General features: G+C 50.8%; 1 protein-coding gene across 1 annotated transcript; it reads right to left on the bottom strand.

The window, feature by feature from the left end:
• Positions 1–797: 797 nt before the first annotated feature.
• CHRNB2 (cholinergic receptor nicotinic beta 2 subunit) lies at positions 798–27,272 on the bottom strand. Its single transcript, XM_028710582.2, has 6 exons — positions 26,476–27,272; positions 14,611–14,756; positions 12,547–12,591; positions 11,442–11,551; positions 8,876–9,890; positions 798–2,176 (listed from the first exon to the last, which is right to left on the bottom strand). Exons 1-6 carry the CDS (start codon positions 26,516–26,518, stop codon positions 2,006–2,008), a joined length of 1,530 nt encoding a protein of 509 aa, XP_028566415.2. The 5' UTR covers positions 26,519–27,272; the 3' UTR covers positions 798–2,005.

Raw genomic sequence — 27,272 nt, 5'->3', positions numbered from 1 at the left:
GGGTGGAGACGCTTCTTCATATATATAGGACCAAGGCCGTTTAGGGCTTTAAAGGTCAGCACCAACACTTTGAATTGTGCTCAGAAACATACTGGGAGCCAGTGTAGGTCTTTCAGGACAGTTTTATATATGGTCTTGGCGGCCGCTCCCAGTCCCCAGTCTAGCTGCCGTATTCTGGATTAGTTGTAGTTTCCGGGTCACCTTCAAAGGTAGCCCGCATTACTATTATCTGTAGATTAAACAGGATGTTGGTTTGGCCTTTACAGTTTAGAAGACATCTGAAGGCAGCCCTGTTTAGGGAAGTTTTTAATGTCTGACATTTTATCTGTGTATCTGAAGAAGTGCGCATGCACACGAAAGCTCATACCAAGAACTAACTTAGTTGGTCTTTAAGGTGCTACTGGAAGGAATATTTTTTTGTTTTGACATTTTAATGTATTTAATATTTTTCGTTGGAAGCCGCCCAGAACGGCTGTGGAAACCCAGCCAGATGGGTGGGGTACAAATAAATTGTTGTTGTTGTTACTGTTGTTACTACAGTGGAACCTCAGGTTACAGACGCTTCAGGTTACAGACTCCGCTAACCCAGAAATAGTACCTCGGGTTAAGATCTTTGCTTCAGGATAAGAAAAAGAAATCGTGCTCTGGCGGCGCGGCGGTAGCGGGAGGCCCCATTAGCTAAAGTGGTGCTTCAGGTTGAGAACAGAAATTGCATGATAGCAGCAACCCTAACCTTGAAATGCGCTTAAAAAACAACCACTCGCACACAGCTGAACTGAAAGAAGGAATCTCTCCCATCTATGTGACCTATTTTATTGGTATTGCGGTGTCAGCGTTTAGCTTTTCAGGAGCAGAGGAGGAGGGGCCCAGGAAGACACACCCAATGGCTCTGTGGGGGGGACACTGGTCTCTCTACCGAGGCTGCTGGTGATGGCCCAGAGTGGAAGACCCCGCCTGAAGCGGACCCTGGGTGGCTGGAGCACCAGTCTACGCTCCATCTCCTCCGGCCACAAACACACATATGGTTAGGGGAGCTGGTCCTGGCATCAGTCTGTCCTGAGAGATCCTGAGAGTCCCTTCTTCGCGCAGGGTTACCACCTGACCTTGTGGATGAATTGGTCAAATCTCATGGAATCCCCCCTGCGAAATGTCGTTTTTTCCCCTGTCAGGCACTCCCCACCCCACACCTCTCCCCGCCGAGGGTTGCGCCCCAGGGTGGCCTTCCAATCTGCAGCTGCTCCTCAGAGATGGAGGGTGTAGATGTGGGTATTTAATTATATATAGACACATAGATGATGATGATTTTTCCCTGAGTTGGGAGCTGGTTCCCCGTAATTGGCACAAGCCAGGGGGTATGGGGTGGGGGGGGCAGGGAGAAAGCTGTCGTCCGTATCCAAAATGCCCTTGAGGCTGCAAGACTCACTGCCCCCTGTGCCCCATAACGCATCCAGGAACTTGACCTCAGCCTCTTGGAAGGAACTGACTCCTCCTGGCTGCTTGGAACTGACACCTCCCATCAATGGGAATGGAGGAAGCTGCCTAAAATAAGTGGATAAGACAGCCAGGCTTGACCCTGCTGCAACCTTTTCCACCACCACCACCCATTATTTTTTTTAAGTGGGGAAGCCGGGGATCGAACCTACGACCTTCCGCATGCAAAGCAGGTGCTCTACTGTTGAGCTACCATATCATTCTGGCAGCCCGGAAGAAACCAACCTATTCCAGTATTGTCATTTTGGCTCTGGTCTGCTTCTCTGCAAGCAAGGCTCTGTTTTCAGTACTGAAGCTTGAGCCGGGGCGATGGCAGACAGCAGGGGAAAGGGCCTGCAGTCCCTTACTGAGCGCGCCTCAGGCCGGCGTCCGTAAAAGTAGGGATCAGGTAGGGTGTCTCTCTGTCCCGCTCCATCTCCCTCCCTCCTCCCTCCCTCTCTCTTTAATCTTCCTTGGCCTGCCTCTCTTCGCTCGCTCCGAAAAGCTTGGCCAAGGAGAAGGGCGAGCCCAGACGCTAATTGGAGCCGGAACCACCGTGGTTGATCTGCAAGAGGGAGTTGGTGGCATAGTTCTGGAAGAGAGGCTGCAGGAACATGCCGATGGTGCCAAAGACGCAGACGAAGACGAAGATCCACAGGAAGAGGCGGTCGATCACCATGGCAACGTACTTCCAGTCCTCGCTCACCTGGGGAAAGGGCAAGGAGACGGGGCGTTAGCACCTGTCAGCTGGAACCCTTTTTGGCTTGGCAAGCACCTGTCGTGCGTGGGCCCGCTTCCGACCAAAAGGGTGCCAGATCTAGGTAAAATAAAACAAAATAATAAAAGCAAAACAAAACAAAACACTGCACAGAAAGCCCAGTCAGGGCTGTCTTAAGCATATGCAGTGCCGGGGTGCAAAGATCCACCCAGTGCCCCTCCCCCCCAGTTGCCCAGAATTATTGCATAATTGTATACAGTGGTAGGGACGCGGGTGGCGCTGTGGGTTAAACCACAGAGCCTAGGGCTTGCTGATCAGAAGGTCGGCGGTTCGAATCCCCGCGACGGGGTGAGCTCCCATTGCTCGGTCCCTGCTCCTGCCAACCTAGCAGTTCGAAAGCACGTCAAAGTGCAAGTAGATAAATAGGTATCGCTCTGGCAGGAAGGTAAACGGCATTTCCGTGCGCTGCTCTGGTTCGCCAGAAGCGGCTTAGTCCTGCTGGCCACATGACCCAGAAACTGTACGCCGGCTCCCTCGGCCAATAAAGCAAGGTGAGCGCCCCAACCCCAGAGTCGTCCACGACTGGACCTAATGGTCAGGGGTCCCTTTACCTTTTTATACAGTGGTACTTCGGGTTACAGACGCTTCAGGTTACAGACTCTGCTAACCCAGAAATAGTGCTTCAGGTTAAGAACCTTGCTTCAGGATGAGAACAGAAATCATGCTCCAGCGGCGTGGCAGCAGTAGGAGGCTCCATTAGCTAAAGTGGTGCTTCAGGTTAAGAACAGTTTCAGGTTAAGAACGGACCTCTGGAACGAATTAAGTACTTAACCCGAGGCACCACTGTAATTATATGATCGTTGTCTAATCTTAGGGGCGTATGAGGGGGCATTTCTGTGACTACCTTGAAGGGACCCTGGACTTCTCAATTTGCCACCACACTCCTGGTCAGGCCCCTGCCTGCTTCCTTACAGCCAGTCCAATGGATAGCTGTTATGTACTGAGTTGAATAGGATCCAAACTGCAGCAGTCTGATTGGTCCTAGAACAATATGATCCAAAAGGCAGCAGTCTGATTGGTCCTAGAACAATAGGATCCAAAAGGCAGCAGTCTGATTGGTCCTAGAACAATAGGATTCAGAATGCAGCAGTCTGGTTGGTCCTAGAACAATGCAGCAGTATGATTGGTTGGCAGGAACTACCCACTTCCAGATAGAAGTGAATCCACAACCTGATTGGCTTACAGTAGAATTCCGGAATGAGCCAATCATGTGCAGCCCATTGTGTAAATAATGTATATAAAGCAGATACTTTGAGGGGACATTCATTCATTCCTCCTCACCACTATGAGCTGAATAAAGAGCATGAAATCACTTAGCGACTCTGAGTACCGTATTTTTCGCACCATAGGACGCACTTTTTCCCTCCTAAAAAGCAAGGGAAAATGTGTGTGCGTCCTATGGAGCGAATGCAGGCTTTCGCTGAAGCCTGGAGAGTGAGAGGGGTCGGTGCGCACGGACCCCTCTCGCTCTCCAGGCTTCAGGAAGCTATCCGCTAGCCGTGGGAGACCCAGTTAGCGGAGACCTTGCCGGCACCCAGAAGCTTGGGGCGCGCTGAGCTCTGCACGCCCCAAGCTTCGGGATTAGCGCTCCGCTAGCCGTGTCTAGGCTGCGGATAGCAGCCTGCTTCCCCGAGCGTCGGGCACCCTGAAAGCAGAGCGCCCGCGCTTCGGGAACACACCCGCAGCGCGGAGAGCCTTGCAGGAGTTCCCCGCAAGGCTCCCCACGCTGCGGATAGCAGCCTGCTTCCCGGAGCGTCGGGCGCCCTGAAAGCAGAGCGCCCGCGCTTCGGGAACACACCCGCAGCGTGGAGAGCCTTGCAGGAGTTCCCCGCAAGGCTCCCCACGCTGCGGATAGCAGCCTGCTTCCCGGAGCGTCGGGCGCCCTGAAAGCAGAGCGCCCGCGCTTCGGGAACACACCCACAGCGTGGAGCGCCTTGCAGGAGTTCCCCGCAAGGCTCCCCACGCTGCGGATAGCAGCCTGCCGCCCGGCGCAAGGGGCGCCCTGAAGCAGAGCGCCCCTCGCACCAGGCATACATCCGCAGCGTGGAGAGCCCTGCAGCAGTTCCCCGCAAGGCTCCCCAAGCTGCGGACAGCAGCCTGCTTCCCGGAGCGTCGGGCGCCCTGAAAGCAGAGCGCCCGGCACTTCGGGAACACATCCGCTGCGTGGAGAGCCTTGCAGGAGTTCCCCGCAAGGCTCCCCACGCTGCGGATAGCAGCCTGCTTCCCGGAGCGTCGGGCGCCCTGAAAGCAGAGCGCCCGCGCTTCGGGAACACATCCGCTGCGTGGAGAGCCTTGCAGGAGTTCCCCGCAAGGCTCCCCACGCTGCGGATAGCAGCCTGCCGCCAGGCGCGAGGGGCGCCCTGAAGTAGAGCGCCCCTCGCGCCAGGCATACATCCGCAGCGTGGGGAGCCCTGCAGCAGTTCCCCGCAAGGCTCCCCAAGCTGCGGATAGCAGCCTGCCGCCCGGCGGGTGAGGCGCCCTGAAGCAGAGCGCCCCACACGCTAGGCAGACATCAGCCAGCCCCACAAGCTCGGGGGACAGCAGGGAGGCGCAGCGCCACTATCCCGCTGTTCCTCGACCTGGTTCGGTTTCCCTGACCTGCTTTTGGGGGGGAAATAAAGGGAAAAATTTTTTCCTTTATTTCTCCCCAAAAAAACTAGGTGCGTCCTATGGTCCGGTGCGTCCAATCGTGCGAAAAATACGGTATATTTCAATAGCCCTGGCTGTTAGCTTTCTCCTTCTGAGTCTCAGTTTTGCCCTTTTGAACGGAGCAGGAAGGAAGAGCAGAAGCAATTGGCCTTGCCTGCCATTGGCTCTGGCGCCACCTGCTGTTGATCTTCTTCTTTCTTCTTCCTTGGCGATCACTCACAGCTGAGTAAGATTGCCTTCCATAAACACGGTTTTAACAGTGAGTCCGTAAGTGACTGTGGAGGCCAATTCTGGATCCACACATCCTTCTACAGGGGGGACATAAGTTCCCAGGCACGAGTTCATCACGGTGAGGGTTTGCCAAACGTGCCTTCCTCTTAGCACATTTCTCCCTTTTGTCCTGGGTTCGAGTGTCTTCAAAGTCCATGACCACCTTTGGCAAAGGCTGTTCTCCAATCGGAGCACCTGCAGGTCAGTGTTTCCCAATTGTTGGTGTCTATACTACTTTTATTTTTGGTCCGCTGCCCTAACAGCCCCAATGAGTACCAGCCACCAAAATTATTAGCGGGGTTTATTAATTTTTTTACAATTTCAAATGTTGCACGCCCCTCCCCAACCCTCAGAGAATCCTAAGTGGGGTGTACATTGCTAATTCTCCTTTTGTGATTTTTAGCCTCCTTCCCTTCCTTCTGCTGAACCTGTTCCTGGGGAGAGGCAAGACCTGCTTAAATATTTTAAAGAGCAGACTGTTTAGCCTGCTTTTAAAAATGGTTTCAGCTCGGGTTCCCCTCCACTTTCTTTCTTTTCTGTAATGCTGGTTTTAATTACTGCTTTTGTTTTAGGAAGCTTTTTTTCATTTGCTAATTTCGCAACCTGCCTTCAAACCAATGGTGAAAAGCAGAATAGTAAAGTAACCATTAAAGAAAAATGACAATAGAGTTGCCTGTGTTGATTGAACCCCTTACAGTTGTGTTAGGTAAAGTTAAAGGGACCCCTGACCATTAGGTCCAGTTGTGGCCGACTCTGGGGTTGCGGCGCTCATCTCGCTTTATTGGCCGAGGGAGCCAGCGTACAGCTTCCGGGTCATGTGGTCAGCATGACTAAGCCACTTCTGGCGAACCAGAGCAGAGCACGGAAACGCCGTTTACCTTCCCGCCAGATCGGTACCTATTTATCAACTTGCACTTTGACGTGCTTTCAAACTGCTAGGTTGGCAGGAGCAGGGACCGAGCAATGGGAGCTCGCCCCGTCGCGGGGATTCGAACCGCCGACCTTCTGATCGGCAACTCCTAGGCTCTGTGGTTTAACCCACAGCGCCACCCGCATCCCTCCAGCAACTGGTATTCAGAAGCACTCCTGCCTTCGACTGAGGGTGACGAAGGGAGTGTCTCTCCGGCCTCCTCCCCCCACCCCCCAATCAGTGCTCAGCTGGCTTGGCCCCAAACCTGCAGCCTCAGAGCGCAGCCTGGGGCAGCGACATCACTCTGCTGCCGTTCCAGGTTCCCCTTCCTCTCGGTTCCTATGGCAACTGCTTCATACCTGACACTTCCCTGGTCCAGTGGGCATAGAGCTTGTCCTTCTGCAAATAGTTTCTGGCAAGGCTACCAGATCAGATGAATGATTTGCTTTGGTGAGGAAGGCGGGGCTAGCTTTGACCCATTGCTCTCTGACCACAGATGGATGGGGGAAGGACTTGGACAAATGCCTGAAACAGCCCCAGCAACCCTTGTAATGTTTTATTATGTTTTTATGTATGTTGGAGGCTGCCCAGAGTGGCTGGGGCAACCCAGTCAGTTGGGCAGCGTACAAATTATTATTATTATTATTATTATTATTATTATTATTACAGTGGTACCTTGGGTTAAGTACTTAATTCGTTCTGGAGGTCTGTTCTTAACCTGAAACTGTTCTTAACCTGAAGCACCACTTTAGCTAATGGGGCCTCCTGCTGCCGTTATGCTGCCACCACACAATTTCCGTTCTCATCCTGAAGCAAAGTTCTTAACGAGGTAATATTTCTGGGTTAGCGGAGTCTGTAACCTGAAGCGTATGTAACCTGAGGTACCACTGTATTATTATTATTATTATTATTATTATTATTATTATTACACCAGCAAAGCAGCAGACCTCCAAGAATTAAAAGTCTGTTTCTCCCGACTTCTCTCTCTCTGTCTCTCCCTCCCTTACATCCATATCTCACTGCACATGAATTTTTCATGCGCCTTCAGCACAGGGATCCAGCCGAGCAGAAGGGAAATATTGATTCTGGAGCCCGGCGGTGTCTCAGTTGGAGAACACAGCTGCCCTGCGCTCGGAGGTGGGGAACAGGTCAGTAAAGGACAGGGTATTCTGACTCATGGCTTGGCAAAGGAGAGGCGGCAGGGAGATGGGGAGGAAGCAAGGAAGAGCTGTGTCTCCCCCAGGAAACATCCAGGGGATGGGAAATTGCCACAGCCTTTTTCTAAAAAAAACCCAAACAAACAGTGCATCATGTTTCAGGAGGTGATGATTCGAGATATGGTGGGAAAGCTTTGTAAGAAGTGCCCTGACTGATCAGAACGAAGCGTCGAGTTATACAGTGGTTCCTCGGGTTAGAGATGCTTCAGGTTACAGACGCTTCAGGTTACAGACTCTGCTAACCCAGAAATAGTACCTCGGGTTAAGAACTTTGCTTCAGGATGAGAACAGAAATCGTGCTCCAGCGGCGCGGCGGCAGCGGGAGGCCCCATTAGCTAAAGTGGTACCTCAGGTTAAGAACAGTTTCAGGTTAAGAACGGACCTCCGGAACGAATTAAGTTCTTAACCCGAGGTACCACTGTAATGTGTTCAGGCAGAAGTGTCCAAATCGAACCCTTAAAGGCAACCACTGAGTTTGTTCCCCAGCTACTGGAATTCAGAGGTAGACTTTGCCTGAACAAGGAAGTTCTACATAGCTACCTAGGTAAGGTTACCAGACGTCCCTGTTTCCTGGGGACAGTCCCCGGATTTACAAATCAGTCCCCTGCCGAAATCCATCTATTCAATAGGAAGTTGAAAAAATGTCCCCAGATTCATTGAAAAAGATCTGGTAACCTTAGCCCAAGCCCACACATTGAAAGCAATTGCAATACAGTGGTACCTCAGGTTAAGAACTTAATTCATTCTAGAGGTCCGTTCTTAACCTGAAACTGTTCTTAACCTGAGGTACCACTTGAGCTAATGGGGCCTCCCGTTGCTTCCGCACAATTTCTGTTCTCATCCTGAAGCAAAGTTCTTAACCCGAGGTACTATTTCTGGGTTAGCAGAGTCTGTAACCTGAAGCGGCTGTAACCCGAGGTACCACTGTACCACGTTAAAAGCTCATGGCTCCGCCCCTTGCAAAGAATCCTGGGAACTGTAGTTTAAGGGTGCTGAGAGCTGTTAGGAAACTCCTGTGACCCTCACATGGCTACAGTTCTCAGAGCTCCCTAGGGAACAGGATGCAGGATTAGATAATAATAATAATCTTATTATTTATACCCCGCCCATCTGATGGGGGATTAGCTTGGTCCAGCAGGGGCTCTTCTTAAGTCTTTATATCAAAGACCGGCAGATTGGTTTTCACCCAGAGATCATTGCCACTGTATGTATATGTGGTAAAGAAATAAATTAGAAAGCAAGTCCCATCATGCGTCTTGGGACTAAAGGATGCTGTCATGGAAGTTTTAGCTGAGATTCCTGGATTGCAGTCAAACAGTTGTTTATTTCCTTGACATCTCATGGGTGGGTGCCACTACCGAGAAGGCCCTCTGCCTGGTTCCCTGTAACCTCACTTCTTGCAGTGAGGGAACCACCAGAAGGCCCTTGGCGCTGGACCTCAGTGTCCAGGCTGAACAATGGGGGTGGAGACGCTCCTTCAGAAAAATGTGGGCGGGTATGTTATTTACAAGACTGACTTAAGGCCACAAAGCCCCCCCACCCTCACCCTGCCCCCAAGCCCCTTCCCTTCCAGACACTCACACTCTGGTCGTCGTCTTCGCTCTTCATATGATCTGCGATGAAGCGTACTCCGTCCACAGCCTCCTCCAGGCCGCAGCAACAGGGGCCTGGCGGTGGCACCGTTTGACCCGGCCTGTCCCGGTAACCGTTGACTCCCGGCTCCGACGTTTCCGTAAAGGGCCTTCCCCCGCCATCACCGCCGCTCCCCGTCCCAAACTTCTTGACCGTGGACGGGTTGACGTAGCAAGTGCAGGACCTAGCTCCTTCGCGGAGGAAGAAGCTCCCGGTCGTCCGCTCCTGGTTCTGCCGCTTCTGGCGCAGCCTCTGGCGGGCGCAGTTCTGCCGGGGCTGCTTCATGAAGAGGAGGGTGGGCAGCTTGTCCAGGAAGACCACCTTCACCCAGGGCGGCATGGTGTGGGTGGTGGGCGAGCGGTGGTGGACGTTCAACACGCAGACGCTGGTGACGATGGAGAAGGTGACCAAGACCATGGTGAACATCAGGTACTTGCCCACCAGCGGCACGTCCAGCGAGGTGGGCGGCACGATCTTGGAGATCAGAAGCAGGAAGACGGTGAGGGCCAAGAGGACCGAGATGCAGAGGGTCATCTTCTCGCCGCAGTCGGAAGGCAGGTAGAAGACCAGGATGGCTAAGGAGGTGATGAGGATACAAGGGATGATGAGGTTGATGGTGTAGAACAGTGGCTTGCGGCGGATGATGAAGTCGTAGGTGATGTCCACGTAGGTGGAGTCGTTGGGGTTCTCGTTGCGCCGTCCCGGCAGGGCGATGATGTCCCACTCCCCGCTGGGGGTGAAGTCGTCCAAGCTGGCCACCTCGCTCTTCAGCACCAGGTCAATTTCCGTCCGGTCGTAGGTCCACGAGCGGAACTTCATGGTGCAGTTCTGCTGGTCGAAGGGGAAGTGCTTCACCTCGATTTTGCAGGCACTCTTGTAGATGGCCGGAGGGAGCCAGAAGATGCTGCCGTCGTAGGAGACCACGGCGTTGGAGTAGAAGGACACCTCGTACATCCCGTCGGCGCTGGGGGAGGGGAGAAGAAGGGGAAGCAATGCTCATTGTTGGTCTAGAACAGGGGTCAGCAACCTTTTTCAGCCGTGGGCCAGTCCACCGCCCCTCAAACCATGTAGTGGGCCGGACTATATTTTGTTAGGGGAGGGGGGAAAGAACGAATTCCTATGCCCCACAAATAACCCAGAGATGCATTTTAAATAAAAGGACACATTCTACTCATGTGAAAACATGCTGATTCCCGGACCGTCCGTCCGCCAGGTTGAGAAGGCAATTGGGCCAGTTCCGGCCCCCGGGCCTTAGGTTGCCTACCCCTGGTCTAGAAGGTGCATGTCACAGGCTTGGACTGAGGAGGAATGGTGGGAGCCGCCGCCCCCTTCTCCTGAACCTTCCCAAGGGCAGGAGGACAGTATTGAGTTAGAACAGTGGTTTGCAGAGGGGCACAGTCCAGAGGGGGAAAGCTGGGAAATACTGGATGAGGAACAGCTAGAAGAGGAAACACCAGGAGGGAGACATCTGGCAGATTCAGTGTCCTTGGACAGCATTCCTGACCCCCCTTCGCCTAGGACTAGAAGGGCTCCAAGAGTGATAGAACAGAGAGCGCAGCAGCAACGAGCTCAGGTTACCTGACGTAGGAGTGGCAGAGATTAATGGGGACAAAGGAGGTGAAAACCTTTACTGGGAGCACCGCCATTTCTAGAGAGAGATGCATTCCTTTGTCTCTCGCTGTGTTTATTAAAGAAACTAACTGGTAAGAATGCTCCTTCCATTTGATCTGCTTATTCACTGCAACCAGGGGAGGGATCCGATTCTCCGAAGCCTGACGGTGCAGTTGCACAGATCAGAGCTCACGCACCATGTGCACAGCCCTACCCATGCCATCCACACGTTCATCATAATGCAGGCCACCCGGGCCTGCCTTTTTATTTGTTTGATTCTGTTTATGAATTGTGGCCCATAACATAGTTTGAAGCGCTTTCACAGTAGAAATCTCCACAGCCGAAACAATGAAAAGAAGAAAATTGGTCTATAAAAGTGCTTCCGTATATAAAAACAATTAAAAACTATTTCATGTTGGACTGGGCAACCCTCGTGATCCTTTCTAACTCTACAGTTCCACGTGGAAACCAGGGCTTTTGTTTCAGCCGGAACTCAGTTCCAGCACCTCTCAGGTGGGCGCCGTTGCCATTGCCTTCCTAACCTGCCTTTACACCACCTCAATCCCTATCTAGCAGCAGGCAAGGTTTAAAACAAGTGTAGGGGACCTATGACCCTCCCAATGTTGCTGAGCTACGCCTCCCATCGTCGCTGCCCATTAGCCATGCTTGCTGGGGCTGATGGGAGTTGTAGTCCAGCAACGTTTGGAAGGCCAAAGGTCCCCTACGCCTGGCTTTGAAAGCTCTCCTGACACCGCGGCATTGTGACAAGGAGGAAGGTGGGGCCAGGCGGGCCCCTCCAGGTGGTTCTGCAGTCCTAATACGGCCCATGAACTGCACGTTCGCTATTGTCGTCCCAGATCCGCAAGCGTTAGACCCAGGACAAAGAATGCCGAGATGCACCTACTTGTTGTAGAGCACAACATCTGGAAGCCAGATGTGTTTGGATGGCAGCCGCACCTTCTTCATGTCATCAAACTCCTCTGGGTTCCACGTAAGGCGATAATCCTCCCATTCCTGCAATGGGGAGAGAGAGAGAGAGAAAGAGAGATGGGGGGGGGGCTCGACACAATCAGGATGGCCCCAAGTCTGACCTGAAGTCTCCAGTTCTACCTCACCCCTTCCAGTTGGCAGGGGGAGGGCCTGAATCTTCAGCTGGGTGAGAGTGGCTAATTTTTTTAAAAAAAAATTAGTATTAAAAAGACTGTGCAGGTGGCTTGCAAGGTTCTGTTAGGATATAGTTCCGTTCCACCTTAAAAGAAACAGGTATGACTGTTGTGTGTCACATGCCTGTTTAACCAGATCATGTAGCCAGTGCTTTTTTCTGGGGGGACGCAGGGGTACGCATACCCCTAAACATTTTGCGAATCTAAGTTTGGCCCCATTGAGGGGCAGTATTTCAATATGAGTAGGAAAATGAGAGTACCCCTAAACATTTTTTTAGAAGAGGAAAAAAAGCACTGCATGTACCACTCTGGCGAGACAGTCTGCAGGCAGGTAGAGTCTCAACCAGTGTACCAGATGGAGCTGGTAAGAATTCTTGACACCTTTAACAAGCTACTATCCCCAGGATTCCTTGGGCCTGTGCACCTGAGTTATGGGGGACCTCTAACAGTGACTCCCCGAAATACCACAGTGACCGGGCAGTGATTTGAGAAATCAGACTGGTCCTTCAGATATCTTGAACCCTGGTTGTTATGGGGCTTGTAAATTAATGCAAGACCTTTGAATCAGGCGTGGCAGTGTATGGGCAGCCAGTGCAAGCTTTGGAGCACTGATGATTGATGGATGATGCACTGGTGATTGTCTCCATCAACAGTCTCCCTGCAGCATTTTGCAACAGCTGGAGCTTCTGGTCTAGATAGTGTCCCACATAGTGCTCATTTCCCCCTTCCTGCTTCTGACTGCAGCAGAAGGTAGGAGGTTAAGCAAACCACTATTATTGAAAAGGGGCACATTGGTTCTATTTATGAGTAAATAAATAAAGAGAGGGGTGGTGGCAGGCGACTTACCTGGGTCAGCCACACGTTGGTGGTCATGATCTGCTCCCGCTCGTGCTGTCAACAGAAGCAAAAGAAAAGGCATCAGAATGATGATGATGATGATTTATTTATTTATACGCTGCCCATCTGGCTGGGCTTCCCCAGCCACTCTGGGCGGCTTCCAACAAAACACAGTGGTACCTCGGGTTAAGTACTTAATTCGTTCTGGAGGTCCCTTCTTAACCTGAAATTGTTCTTAACCTGAAGCACCACTTTATCTAATGGGGCCTCCTGCTGCCGCCGCACCTCCGCTGCACAATTTCTGTTCTCATCCTGAAGCAAATTTCTTAACCCGAGGTACTATTTCTGGGTTAGCGGAGTCTGTAACCTGAAGCATATGTAGCCTGAAGAGTATGTAACCCGGGGTACCACTGTATTAAAATACCGTAATGCATCAAACATTAAAAGCTTCCCTAAACAGGGCTGCCTTCAGATGTCATCTAAAAGTCTGGTAGTTGTTTTTCTCTTTGACATCTTGTGGGAGGGCGTTCCACAGGGCGGGTGCCAATACCGAGAAGGCCCTCTGCTTGGTTCCCTGTAACTTGGCTTCTCGTAGCGAGGGAAGCGCCAGAAGGCCCTCGGAGCTGGACCTCAGTGTCCGGGCAGAACAATGGGGGTGGACACGCTCCTTCAGATATACTGGACCGAGGCTGTTTAGGGCTTTAAAGGTCAGCACCAACACTTTGAATTGACGTGAAGAACACGAGAAGAGCCCACTGGGTCAAGCCAATGGCTAGTCCAGCGTCCTGTTCTCACAGTGGCCAAACAGATGCGTGCAGCTCCTGAGCACAAGGGCCATCTCTGCTCCTGCAGCTTCCAGCAACTGGTTCTCAGCAGCATTGCTGCCTTCGGTCGTGGAGGCATTGCAGGCAGTAGCTACTGATAGCTCCTGTCCAATCTTCTTTGAATGCAAGCTCCAGCTCCCGGCAGCCAGCATGGCCAATGGTCAGAGGTGGTGGGAATTGTAGTACCAAATGCTTTGGGGGGATGACACCACGTTCCCTCATACCTGATACCAAATTTGCAGAGTATCAAGGTGAGAACTGTTCAGGTGTGGAGCAGGCTCCCTCAGAAGGCGGACTCTCCTTTCAAACAGAGATTGGATGACCATCTGTTGGGGATTCCTTCGCTGTAATGCCCACCTTGTAGAGGACTGGACTCAATGACCGTTGGGGTCCCTTCGAACTCTGCAGTTCTATGATTCTAAAAGGTCAGCTCCAGGGAGGAAGCTTTCTCCAGACTTACAGAAGACCTCTGCTTTGAGCAGCATTTGACCCGTTTGGCAGTTCCCACTTCCCCATCTATATCTATCTATCTATCTATATCTATCTATCTATCTATCTATCTATCTATCTATCTATCTATCTATCATCTATCTATCTATCTATCATCTATCTATCTATCTATCATCTATCTATCTATCTATCTATCTATCTATCTATCTATCTATCTATCATCTATCTATCTATCTATCTATCTATCTATCTATCTATCTATCATCTATCATCTATCATCATCTATCTATCTATCATCTATCTATCTATCTAATTTAATTAGTTTTTTAACATATCATTTTCAACAGTAATTAAACATACTTTGACATCATATTCAATTTGTTTGACTTCCATCAGTCCTGTCTGAAAATTTCCCAATCTAATCTCTTAGTATGCATTTCTTATTTTCCCTATGACATTCCAAACTCACAACCAATATATCTATCTTTTTCTACTTTGTAACACTTCATATATTTCTCCTCACAAAACTTCTTGTAGTCCTAGGCATTAATAGACAAGATGTCAAACTGTTCTTATATGCAACAACAGTGGCAAGAGTATTGTTAGCCCAGAAACGGAAGCAAGAAGAAATTCCGACGAAAGAAGAATGGCAGACGAAATTAATGGACTATGCAGAATTGGACAAAATGACAGGAAGGATTCGAAACCTGCGGGACCAGAGATTTGCAGAAGATTGGAAGAAGTATATGAACTATTTGAAAAGCAATTGTAACCCACTTCCCCCATCTTGGGTACATACCACGCTGATGAGCTGGGCCAATGATACCATCAGCTGCACAGTGACCAACTCGGATCCATTGGTGGCCGGGCGGATCAGCTTGTTGTACCGTGACGGATCCAGGAGATGTTCTACAAGCCGCTCTTCCGTGTCTGTGCCCAGGGTCCCTGCGCGGTGGCGGAGAAGGAAGCAGGCAGAGTAAAGCAAACACCGTCCAGAACGAACACAGAACATATGCACAACAAGGCAGACATTCCTACCTATCTCTTTTCACCAGTGAGCCATAAAGGTAAAGGTAAAGGTACCCCTGCCCGTACGGGCCAGTCTTGACAGACTCTAGGGTTGTGCGCCCATCTCAAGAGGCCGTGGGCCAGCGCTGTCCGGAGACACTTCCGGGTCACGTGGCCAGCGTGACAAGCTGCATCTGGCGAGCCAGAGCCCCACACGGAAACGCCGTTTACCTTCCCGCTATAAAGCGGTCCCTATTTATCTACTTGCACCCGGGGGTTCTTTCGAACTGCTAGGTTGGCAGGCGCTGGGACCGAGCAGCGGGAGCGCACCCTGCCGCGGGGATTCGAACCGCCGACCTTCCGATCGGCAAGCCCTAGGCGCTGAGGCTTTTACCCACAGCGCCATACAGCTTCCTAAATCAGGTTGTTCAGTGATTGGTATTCAGACACTGACTGCCTATTAATATGCAGGTTTCGTTGAGCTACCGTGGCTGTATTAAATATCAGCGAGCCTCCCTCTCGTTTAGTGTCTCCTCTTTTTAAAAAACTTTTATTTATTTTTAAGATAAAAACTTTACATTCACATATCGAACGTACAAGATGGAAATAGGATTCCAAGGAATCTCCTGGACTTCCCTCCTCCCCTTTGTGGGTCCTGTTGTTAATCATTTCCTCCTGCATCTTTTATGACAATCTACATCTTTTACATCTCCATTGTGTCCAAAATTCTCCCTTAAACAAGAAGTGATATTCCAATCCTAGTAACAATTTTAAGTGTTTACAATGTTTTTTAAGATAGGTTAGATAGATATATAATTTATTATGGTTGGAGACCAGCTTATAAAACACACTTGGGGGTACAATCCGAGAAGGAAAACAAACATTTAAAACAATGTAAAAGATAGGGTATAAATTTCCCCCATTCCTTATTAAAATTTTGGTCTTCCTGATTTCTTATTCTTCCGGTCATTTTAGCCATTTCCACACAATCCATCAACTTGTTCTGCCGTCCTTCTCTGGTAGGGACTTCCTCTTCTAGTTCCATCTCTTCTTCTAGTTCAGTGTTTCCCCAACTTGGGCCGCCAGCTGTTGTTGGACTACAGCTCCCATCATCCCTAGCTAGCAGGACCAGTGGCTAGGGATGATGGGAGTTGTAGTCCAAAACCAGCTGGAGACTCGAGTCTGGGAAACACTAGCTTCCTTTTCCTCAAGACACCTTTCGGTCACATCTTGTGACAGAAACGGCCCTAAGCCAATGAACATTTGTACGAAAAAGCACTATTTTGAGGAGGGATTCAGGGGCCCGTCCTGAATCTCTCTCTCTCTCTCCTCTCCACAAGGAGCTCCCCTGACCACAAGCAACAGCCTCTCAAGCAGGCTCGTTTCCAAGCCAGCTTCCTGATGGATAGCTAATCCCCAGGCATTCATGAGCCCATTTTGGCAGGCTGTTAAAATGTCACTGGCTCTTAGCTTGCTCAGAATTACGGCCTGCCCTGATCCAGCAGCCCTTGAGCAGAGCCAAGGCTGCAGCTGAGTAGACATGGAGGCTGTGTGTGTCTTGCTCTTCCTGTCTCCGAATCCTTGCATGGCACCAGAGGACAATAGGGACGCGGGTGGCCCTGTGGGTTAAATCACAGAGCCTAGGGCTTGCCGATCAGAAGGTCATCGGATCGAATCCCCGCGACGGGGTGAGCTCCCATTGCTCAGTCCCTGCTCCTGCTAACCTAGCTGTTCGAAAGCACGTCAAAGTGCAAGTAGATAAATAGGTACTGCTCTGGCGGGAAGGTAAACGGCGTTTCCTTGCGCTGCTCTGGTTCGCCAGAAGCGGCTTAGTCATGCTGGCCACATGACCCGGAAGCTGTACGCCGGCTCCCTCGCCAATAAAGCGGGATGAACACCGCAACCCGAGAGTTGGTCACGACTGGACCTAATGGTCAGGGGTCCCTTTACCTTTATGCCCTTGTAATTCCAAGCAGCTGGCATTCAGTAGCATTGCCACCTCTGACTGTAGCCTTTACCTGATCTTTCACACATTTGTCTAAACCTACTGTACATAACTCCTGCCAACCTAGCAGTTCGAAAGCACATCAAAGTGCAAGTAGATAAATAGGTACCGCTCTGGCAGGAAGGTAAACGGCGTTTCCGTGTGCTGCTCTGGTTCGTCAGAAGTGGCTTAGTCATGCTGGCCACATGACCCGGAAGCTGTACGCCGGCTCCCTCGGCCAATAAAGCGAGATGAGCGCTGCAACCCCAGAGTCGGCCACGACTGGACCTAACGGTCAGGGGTCCCTTTACCTTACCAGAGCCAATGGTAAGTGGAGCCAGCTTGCTCGAATTTTGCCCCCTTTACCCTCCTCCTAAGACTAGGGAGGAGGAAGGTGACGGACCGTGTCACCCCATGAACTGGGAGTAAGTGGGAAGGCAGCCAGGTGGGGAGTTGACTGAAGGCAGGCAGAAGTTCTTGAGGTAAAGCCTGAATCGACCAGCCTTCATCGTGGCTGCAGCATTATCTGAGTCACGTCCCACCTATGATTATCAACTCTTTTTGTTTCTTTCTTCCTGGGCTCCTTTTGCCTTTGGCTGCTGGATAACAGGCTGAAAGCCAACAGTTCAAGCTGGACCTGGTGTGGTGGTACACAGCAAGGGCCACCAGCCAAATTTTCTTCCCAGATGTCACGAAGGAGGCCTGTTTCAAAAATCTCGTTCCTAACTCTCCTCTGCACCTCCTTCTTCAACACGGTAATATTCTTGTCGTTCCTGTATGTGCGCCTATATCCCCACACTTGGTGTTGTTCAGGGTTTTGGTGAGTTGAGTGTGTGTGCCTTTTAACTCTGAAAGCCCTTTTAGCCTCACGCACAAAGACCACTTAAAAACCACCACACGCCGTAAGGATGAGCACAGCTAAAAGGAAGCCATCAGAAATACATTAAAACGGCAGTATAAATAGAATTTGAAAGGCCAGCTGCATCTGGCCTCCTCTCCCTCAGCTGCCACCAGGTAGCAGTCATTCCAGCAGGCTACGTCAGTGGGAGAGACGAGAAAGGCCATCAGCTGAAAGGCCAGCTCTGAGCTGCTTCCATTCCAGCTCCTCATGATAAGAGTTCCTGTATCACTTTAAGAAATGGTGCCTGAGCTTATTTCTTTCCTCTTCCCTGCTTGTTGCCTTTTCCTTTTGTGCCACCGCTTTTAGGCCTGCGGGCAGGGAAGGCCTTGTTTTAATTTGTAGTCCACAAACTGCTCTGCAAGCCCTTTGGCTTAAAAAGGGAGTCCAACCGCTCTAAGGGAGTCCAACTGAGATGCGGGTCCCTGACCATTAGGTCCAGTCGTGACCAACTCTGGGGTTGCGGTCTCATCTCGCTTTATTGGCCGAGGGAGCCGGTGTACCGCTTCCGGGTCATGTGGCCAGCATGACTAAGCTGCTTCTGGCGAACCAGTGCAGCGCACGGAAACGCCGTTTACCTTCCCGCTGGAGCGGTACCTATTTATCTACTTACACTATTATGTGCTTTTGAACTGCTAGGTTGGCAGGAGCAGGGACCAAGCAACGGGAGCTCACTTCGTCGCGGGGATTCGAACCGCCGACCTTCTGATCGGCAAGTCCTAGGCTCTGTAGTTTAACCCACAGCACCACCCGCGTCCCTGGCGGGGCTGGGGAGGTCCGGGGAAAAAAAAGTGTAACTCCTTAGCTTTCTGTCCCAGCGCATTGCGATCCGGACCTGCCCACCTTCCTTCCTTTCCTGCCGAGGCTGTGAATTGCAAACGCTTCTGCTCGCTCCCTTGACAGCTTAATTGCAATTTTGGGAAGTGGCTGACAGGCGTTGGAAAACAAGAAGCCTGACTTGAGTAAAGAGGTCGTTGGGAGGATCGATCGAAGGAGGGAGAGAGCGAGGGGATAATGTACTACTGTACAGAAAATATATTTTACGGCAAGGGGCGGGAGAGAGAGAGAGAGAGCGCATGTTTAGTTGGCCGCAGATCTCTGTGCCAACTTTGTCCTTGCAACAGCATGGCTCAGGCAGGCAGCATCACTCGGGGGAAGGATGAAGATGAGGATGAAGATATTCTTGGAGGAAGGGTACCCTTGAGCCCAGGGCATCGCGTTTCCCTTTCTGATGGTGAGAGCCATTTGACAGAGGAAACAGACTACATCGTTGGAAGTTTTTTAACAGAGGTTGGATGGCCATCTGTCAGAGATTATTTAGCTGTGAATCTTTCCTTGCAAGGGGGTTGGACTAGATGACCCATGGGGTCCCAGCTCTATGATTTTACTTTGAAAAACTCAATTTAATTGTCCTTTAACACCAATTCTGTTGGGATGGGGAACCTGCAGCCCTCCAAATGTATTATTATTATTATTATTATTATTAATAGATCAGTTGGTTAGAGCATGGTGCTGATAATACCAAGTTTGTAGGTTCAATCCCCAAATCGGACAGCTGCATATTCCGGCACTGGAGGGGTTTGGACTACTTATGATTCTCAGGGTCCCTTAAAGGTAAAGGTAAAGGGACCCCTGACCATTAGGTCCAGTCGTGACCGACTCTGGGGTTGCGGCGCTCATCTTGCTTTATTGCCGAGGGAGCCAGCGTACAGCTTCCGGGTCATGTGGCCAGCATGACGAAGCCGCTTCTGGCGAACCAGAGCAGCGCACGGAAACGCAGTTTACCTTCCCGCTGGAGCGGTACCTATTTCTCTACTTGCACTTTGACGTGCTTTCGGACTGCTAGGTTGGCAGGAGCAGGGACTGAGCAATGGGAGCTCACCCCGTCATGGGGATTCGAACTGCCGACCTTCTGATCAGCAAGTCCTAGGCTCTGTGGTTTAACCCACAGCGCCACCCGCGTCCCTTTCTCAGGGTCCCTTCCAACTCTACAATTCTACGATGATGATTTAAACTTATTGCCTACTTTTCACCATCAGGTCCCAGGACAGCTCCCGGCAGTTGAAAATTAAATATTAAAAACTATTAAGCCAGGATCAAACTATACTTTATTATTCCAGCTTTTGAACTAACCATCATTTACAACTACGTTTATCATCCCTGGCCATTAGGCAAGCTGGCTGGGGCTGATGGGTCCAAAGATATCAGGCGGGCCAGAGGTTCCCCATCACAGCTGGTTCTCAAATGCCTTGGTTCTCAAATGCCTTGGTTCTCAAACGCCGAAAACCTGGAAGTAAATGTTCCGGTTTTCGAATGTTTTCCGGAAGCCAAACATCCAATCCGGTTGCCGGCTATTGTTTCTGGGGCGCCTGCACCAATCAGAAGCTGCGTCTTGCTTTTTGAACATTTTGGAAGTCAAACGGACTTCTGGAATGGACTAAGTCTGGCACTTTGGTTTTTGCTACTTATTTTGCGTTTTTGTTTTTGTGGCTTTTTTGGTTAATTTGTTTTTGTGGCTGTGTGGAACCCAGTTCAGCTACTGATTGACTGATCTGTGTGACAGCAGACATGGATAAAAGCCCCCCGTCCAAACAATGACTATCATCGGTGCAGGTAAGAAAAAATAATGATTTTAATTTTTACCACCTACAATACTGTCTTATTTATTTTATAGTACAGTACATTGATTATTGCTTCCATTTGATGGATCCATGGTCTTGTTAGATAGTAAAATTCATGTTAAATTGCTGTTTTAGGGGTTGTGTTTAAAAGTCTGGAACGGATTAAGCTGTTTTGCATTACTATGGGAAAGCGTGCCTTGGTTTTGGAATGCTTTGGTTTTGGAATGGACTTCCGGGACGGATTAAGTTTGAGAACCAAGGTACCACTGCAACACAAAGCCCACACAATTGTGACACCCTGCCAAGCTGATCGCAGCCTATCACTTGTATCTTATAATTCATGGGGCAGGGAAGAGCTCACCTCTCTCTCTCTCTCTCTCTCCCCTCCCCCCCCCCATTTTTGTTACTTGTGTCAGATGGCAGCAAGCGGGCATGACCAGTCACTCTGGCAAACCATGCTAGCTTTGCCTTGGCAAGGTGGAATCTGCCTCTGCTTCTTCTATTCTTGGCAGACAGCTTGACAGTTTTGGCTAGATTCAAGCATCACACCCAAAACAAGGCTTGCTTTTGTTTTTTACACCTGAACCTTTTGGGCACTTTCCAATGCAATGCTAAATGCTTCTGGCGTGAGCTGGCGTGAGCTAGAGGCTCCTGTCTCCCTCCCTCTTGCGGTGCCTCTGGGGTGGAGAAGGTGCCACCTCTGCTTTTAAACTAGCCAGAGTTCCTTGTTATGCCAGAACTTAGGGAAACACTGGTTAGTTTAAACCAACTGGGTGGTCTACTCTCATCATCCCTAGCATGGCCAATAAAAGGTAAGGGGACCCCTGACCATTAGGTCCAGTCGTGGCTGACTCTGGGGTTGCGGCGCTCATCTCGCTTTATTGGCCAAGGGAGCCGGTGTACAGCTTCTGGGTCATGTGGCCAGCATGACTAAGCCGCTTCTGGCAAACCAGAGCAGCGCACGGAAATGCCGTTTACCTTCCTGCCGGAGTGGTACCTATTTATCTACTTGCACTTTGACGTGCTTTCGAACTGCTAGGTTGGCAGGAGCAGGGACCGAGCAACGGGAGCTCACCCCTTCACAGGGATTCAAACCGCCAACCTTCTGATCAGCAAGTCCTAGGCTCTGTGGTTTAACCCACAGCGCCACCCATGTCCCAGCATGGCCAATAGTCAGGGATAATGAGTCTAATAACATCTGGAGGGTTGAATGTTCCCCAACCCTGGTTTAAACGGAGAGAGAAGGAAATGCTCGTCAACTCAAGGATTGCAATTCCCTACTGGGTAGCCTTTGGGGCAGAGAGGACCATGACTAGAGCCGAAGAGAAAATTGGGCAGAACCATGGATGTGACTCTTTACTGAGCTATGGCCCTTCCCTAATACATAGGGACAGAGGAAGCTGTCTTATACCAAGTCAGACCATTGGATTCACCTTAGCTCAATACTGTTTACACTGACTGGCAGTAGCTCTCCCGGATTTCAGGCAGGGGGCCTTCTTCCACCCTACCTGGAGTATTGGACCCGGGACCTTCTGCAAGAGGTAGATGCTGTACCACTGAGCGATGGCACTCATAGAACATTGGCAGCAGAAGCAACAAGAACAGAGAAATGAGAGTGCAGTGTTTTGTGCCTGGAAGATGGGAGCTGTGGGGGGAACCACTGGGTGTGTGGTCCATGATTCATATGTTGCTTCCTTTCATAACACATCACACCCAATGCATAATGAATGGTGCAAGCTTGCCCATGAAGTCATGAGTTGCTGCTGCGTAGGGACTGGGGTTTGGTGGGTGGGGGAAAGAAGGGAGGTAGAAAGAGATCCGAAGAATCATATGGAAAGGGACGATAATGTAAATATTGAATGTTTATGGGATTTCAGCAGTGGGGCTTGGAAGGTCATGCAAGAGCAGCCCAGACCCCTCAAGGCTCACAGAAGACCTGCCTGTCACTCAGCACCCTTCTCTCCTTTCATTGCTCTACATGTGAATACAATATTTCTTTCTCTTTAACATAGGAAATGAGGAAACTGAGGACCTCCAGATGTTGCTGTACTACAGCTTCCATCATCCCAGACTACCTTGGCCTGATGGGAGATGGAGTCCAGATGGCCCCAACTTCCCCATCTCTGCAAAAGAGAGAAAGAAGAGTTGTAAAGACCTCTTGTCTTCAGGAGCGAGTCTCCTCTAAAGCAGAGGTTGGGAACTATGGGCTCAGGGGCCATACGCATCCCTCGGGGCTTCTCTGAGACCCTCCTCAACCTGCACACCCTCCCATGCCACACCCCTCAATCACCCTGCTTGGCTTGGGGTTTTCCCCCTGGCTATAATGTGCTATGGTTTTCCCAGTAGTGATGTATGGAAGTGAGAGCTGGACCATAAAGAAGGCTGATCGCCGAAGAATTGATGCTTTTGAATTCTGGTGCTGGAGGAGACTCTTGAGAGTCCCATGGACTGCAAGAAGATCAAACCTCTCCATTCTGAAGGAAATCAGCCCTGAGTGCTCACTGGAAGAACAGATCGTGACGCTAAGGCTCCAAGACTTTGGCCACCTCATGAGAAGAGAAGACTCCCTGGAAAAGACCCTGATGTTGGGAAAGATGGAGGGCCCAAGGAGAAGGGGACGACAGAGGACGAGATGGTTGGATAGTGTTCTCGAAGCTACCAGCATGAGTTTGACCAAACTGCGGGAGGCAGTGGAAGACAAGAGTGCCTGGCGTGCTCTGGTCCATGGGGTCACGAAGAGTCGGACACGACTAAACGACTAAACAACAACAACAACAAATAATGTATCCTTGACCTCTGATAATGCTTCTTCTTTGCTGAACAGAGGACAGAGAAGTGTGTCTATGAAGACACTCACCTACTGGTCATTGGTTAAAACCAGCCACGTTTTAAAATGTAGTTACATAGAAACTGTGGCCTTCTAGACGCCACTGGACTCCGGTTTCCATCATCCCTGACCACTGGTCAGGCAGGATGGCACTGATGGGGAGTTCAGCAACATTGGGAAGGACAAAGGCTACCCAACACTGGACTGATTGGGTAAACATTGCAATAATGATGCTTACTGTTGCTTAGTACAGTGGTACCTCAGGTTACATACGCTTCAGGTTACATACGCTTCATGTTACAGACTCCACTAACCCAGAAATAGTACCTCGGGTTAAGAACTTTGCTTCAGGATAAGAACAGAAATCGTGCTCCGGCGGCAGCAGGAGGCCCCATTAGCTAAAGTGGTGCTTCAGGTTAAGAACAGTTTCAGGTTAAGTACGGACCTCTGGAACGAATTAAGTACTTAACCTGAGGTAGCACTGTACATGTATAGAATATTTCACATGGGAAAGTCTGTTGCATACCTAAAGCAATCCTTATGACAGTCTTGCAGGGCAGACTAGGGAAAATGTTATTTCCCCTAATTGAAAGGTGGGAGGGGCGGTGCTGAAGCAGAGAGATGGGGAATGGTACCTGTGGATGAGCTGGCAATGGACTCAGCTGCTTAGCCACCAGGGACCCTGGAGTCCTTTGGAGTCTGGATGCTGGAGGCTAGCAGTAACTCGCAAGTAACTGTGGTTCATCCATCTTCCTCACTGCTGCTGCTGCTCTGTGCAGCTCTCCTGCGCGACAGGGCTGGAATTCCCTCTGAGAGTTAACGATACATACAGCGCACACACATACACCCAACTACATGATTAACTGTGATTCCTCTTGACATGCATGAGAGAAGAAAGGATGTTAAGTTGCCCTTCTACAATGCACAGACGGAATGGATTTGCCTGCCAGAACAGGCATTGCAAATTCGAAATTACCTACACAATGTTTATAAAGTTCTGCTTGCGTGAGCATCATCTGATCCTCCTCAGGAATGTGACAGAAGTTTATAAGATCAGGAGTGATGTGATGTTGAAGAGAATGTAGTATGAAATGTTTCTCTCTCTCTCTCTCTCTCTCTCTCTCTCCTTCTCTCTCTCTGCTTCCACCACGCCTCCCTCAAAGCACTATCCCTTGAAATGAGCTAGGTCATCATTTCCTGTTAGAGAAATGGCTGGATTTCCTTTTAGAGCAGGTAGGGGGAACCTGCAGCCCTCCAGGTGTTTCTGGTCTTCAACTCCCATCATTCCTGACCATTGGCCATGCTGCCTGGCACTGATGGGAGTTGGAGTCCGACGACATCTGGATGGCCGCATGTGCATTTAATATGTGATCCCTGGCAGGTTGGGACATGTGTCTAGGAAATAGGCTGGTAGCTTCTGGCCCTCCTGATGTTGCTCGACTCCAGCTCATCATCATTCCTGACCATTGGCCATGCTAGATAGTTGGAATCCAAGAATGTATGAAGAACCAGACATTCCCCATTCCTGATCTAATAAATAACCTATAGAATTCTGCCCTGTGGCTTTGTTTAAGACAGTTTGATGGACACACAGGGTTCTTCTCTGTTGAATGCAGTGTCAAGGTTGCTCTACTCCACAATAGGAGATGGATCGTGTTCATGGAGAACAGGACTTTAGGCATGTCATTAGCTAGAAAATGTTGTGTGTAAGGCATCTATAAGGGGAGGGAATCTACAGGTCAACACAAAACAGCAAGAACCTAAATGCAAGGCATCTAATTTATCTACTGGAAGCTGCAGAATACCCAGATGTTAAACCTGCTTCCTTGAGGGACTCTGCCCTCTCTGGACGATCCCTCATTTTAAATATTGTGGGGTGGTTTTTGTTTTTAATAAATATCTCACTCCCCCTGCAATTCACCCCAAAACAGCTTGCAATTAAAAAACACACAAGTAAACATTATGTATTAAAAGAAACCCGTCACAGCAACAGCCAAATTATTCGAGGCCTGTAAGGCCCAGCTTGTGCATCTGCACCATTCAGATACTTCGTAAAGGGCCCCTTCTGCAACAGGAGTGGGGAGCCTGTGCCCATCAAGGCTTGGTTGGACAATGATTCCCATCAGCCAGGCTGGTCAGGGATGATGGGAGCTGGAGTCCAGTGATTCCAGGAGGACTGCAAACTCCCATTCCCTATTCAATACTGTCTGCAACTGCCTTACAACTGTCCTGTCATAGAAGTCTTGCAAGAACCCAATACCCAGTGGAGGCTAGTCCATTGGGGCACTGCCCCACCAAGCTTAATGTGCCCCCATCTGCCTGCCTTTTGACTCATAACCAGGCCAGGGTTGGCCCTGCCTGTCGGCACCCTTAGTCTCAGCGATGCCCCTTGCAGAACTCAGCAGGGAAGAGGAGGATGGGGACAAAACTATAATCAGTTAGCTCTGCCTGTCATTGACTCTGGCTCCGCCTACTGCCGGGCTCCCTGCCTTCCGCCCCACCAGCCCCAATGAGCACCAGCCACCAAAGTCATTAACCCCCAGATAACCATCTAGTGCTCCTATCAACCGCGCCTCCATCCTCATATCACTCAGAAGGTCCTCCGGCGTTTGCGGGTTCTCCCCTTCTCCCTCTCCCTCTCTCCTTGTTTCCTTCTCTCTCTCTCATCGTCATCGTGCCTGGGGTTATGAACTTTCGAGCTCCTGCAGCTGCCCCTTGCTGGAGGACAGATGGAGCTCGCTGGACTGTCAGACAGAGCCAGTCCCATGGAGTTTCCCTGGGGCTATCCTCCAGCTGTAAACAGTCGGTGCCTAAGGGGAACCTAATCTCAGCCCCCATCCTGCTGCCCCACTCCCCAGCCTCTTTCGCCTTGCCTAGCGCGGTTCCTCGGATGGAGGATGGGCAGATAAATGACCTTCCCAGATTCCCCCCCCTCCCGTTTTTCCCCCTTTCCTTTTTTCTTTTTGAGGAAACTTCAGCATGAGTTGGCCTGTTGAGATGGAAGTCGCCTTGCCCACCCTGAGTACTGGTTAGGCAGGAGCTGCACGGGGCGATCTGGCTTCCCCGCTAAGCCATCGGCGGCCTGTCAAATCTCTGCCCAGCTGAGTAACTGACGTATTTTTCAAGAGCATCATTTGGAGACACAATAAAAATAGAAGCTCGTACTCGCGACCGGCAGCGGCTCCCCTCCCTAGGAAGCCGAGAGGAGGAAAGGGCGCACTGTCTGATTCTAAACAAAGCCTCTGCTTTCATTTAGAGTAGGATGCTAGTCTTGGGGGAAAGGGAGCCCTAAACGCTATAGGGAAAGGAGGGGGGGTCACACTTACTTCTTAGGATCCCAAGGAGACAGAGGCAGATCAGAAGAGCCATTGAAGCGGGTGGGCGAGGAATCTTCTCCCTCAAAATAAAGACATTGCCTCTGTCCTTACGCGTTCCACACACCCCCTCCAATATGGGGGGGGTTTACAATCCAAGTGGTGCAGGCGGTTCCGGCAGCTCCTAGGATTGAATGAGGTGTGTGTGTGTGTGGAGGTGGGGAGACTGCAGAGAATGGAGGCTTCTCTGAGTTGTTTTGGGGGGGGGGGGGCACCGCAATCTCTAACCCAGCCCAAGTTCCTTCTAAGTCGCCCCCCACCTTTCGGCCGCTGTCCGTGGTGCTGAAGTCCAAGCCGGCGCTTCCTCTCTTGGGGCAACGGCGCGCTCTCCGTGGTGCTGGAGCGCTTTGCCGCTGTCCCTGGTGCTGAACAGGACAGTCAGCCCCGCCGGAGAGCCATGCGCAAAAACCCGGGAGCCCCCATTCACTCACTCACCCACCTACCCACGCCTCGACCTCGCCTGGCTCGCCAAGGCGATGCGCAGGAGAACCTGTGAAGGGGCCGAGGCGAGATGATGCTCAGGAGGGCGGGGGGGGGGGGAGAGAGAGAGAGGCAAGTGCCAGGATGCTCCAGGCTCTCTCTACATTTGGCGTCCTCTCTCTCTCTCTCCAGCGCCTTGGCTCCGGCTGCTCCCCTTGACGCAGAGGCCACCCCTGAGGAGCTGGCGAGCGCTGGCTCTTACGTCCCCGGAACACACGGGCCGATCCAGGTCCGCGGGGACCCATCCGCCGTCTGCCGCTAGAGGCGGA

This window comes from Podarcis muralis, chromosome 16 (genome assembly GCF_964188315.1).
Source record: "Podarcis muralis chromosome 16, rPodMur119.hap1.1, whole genome shotgun sequence".
Lineage (NCBI taxonomy): Eukaryota > Metazoa > Chordata > Lepidosauria > Squamata > Lacertidae > Podarcis > Podarcis muralis.
Note: the sequence above shows the minus strand (reverse complement) of the source record. Positions and strands in the feature narration are given on the sequence as shown.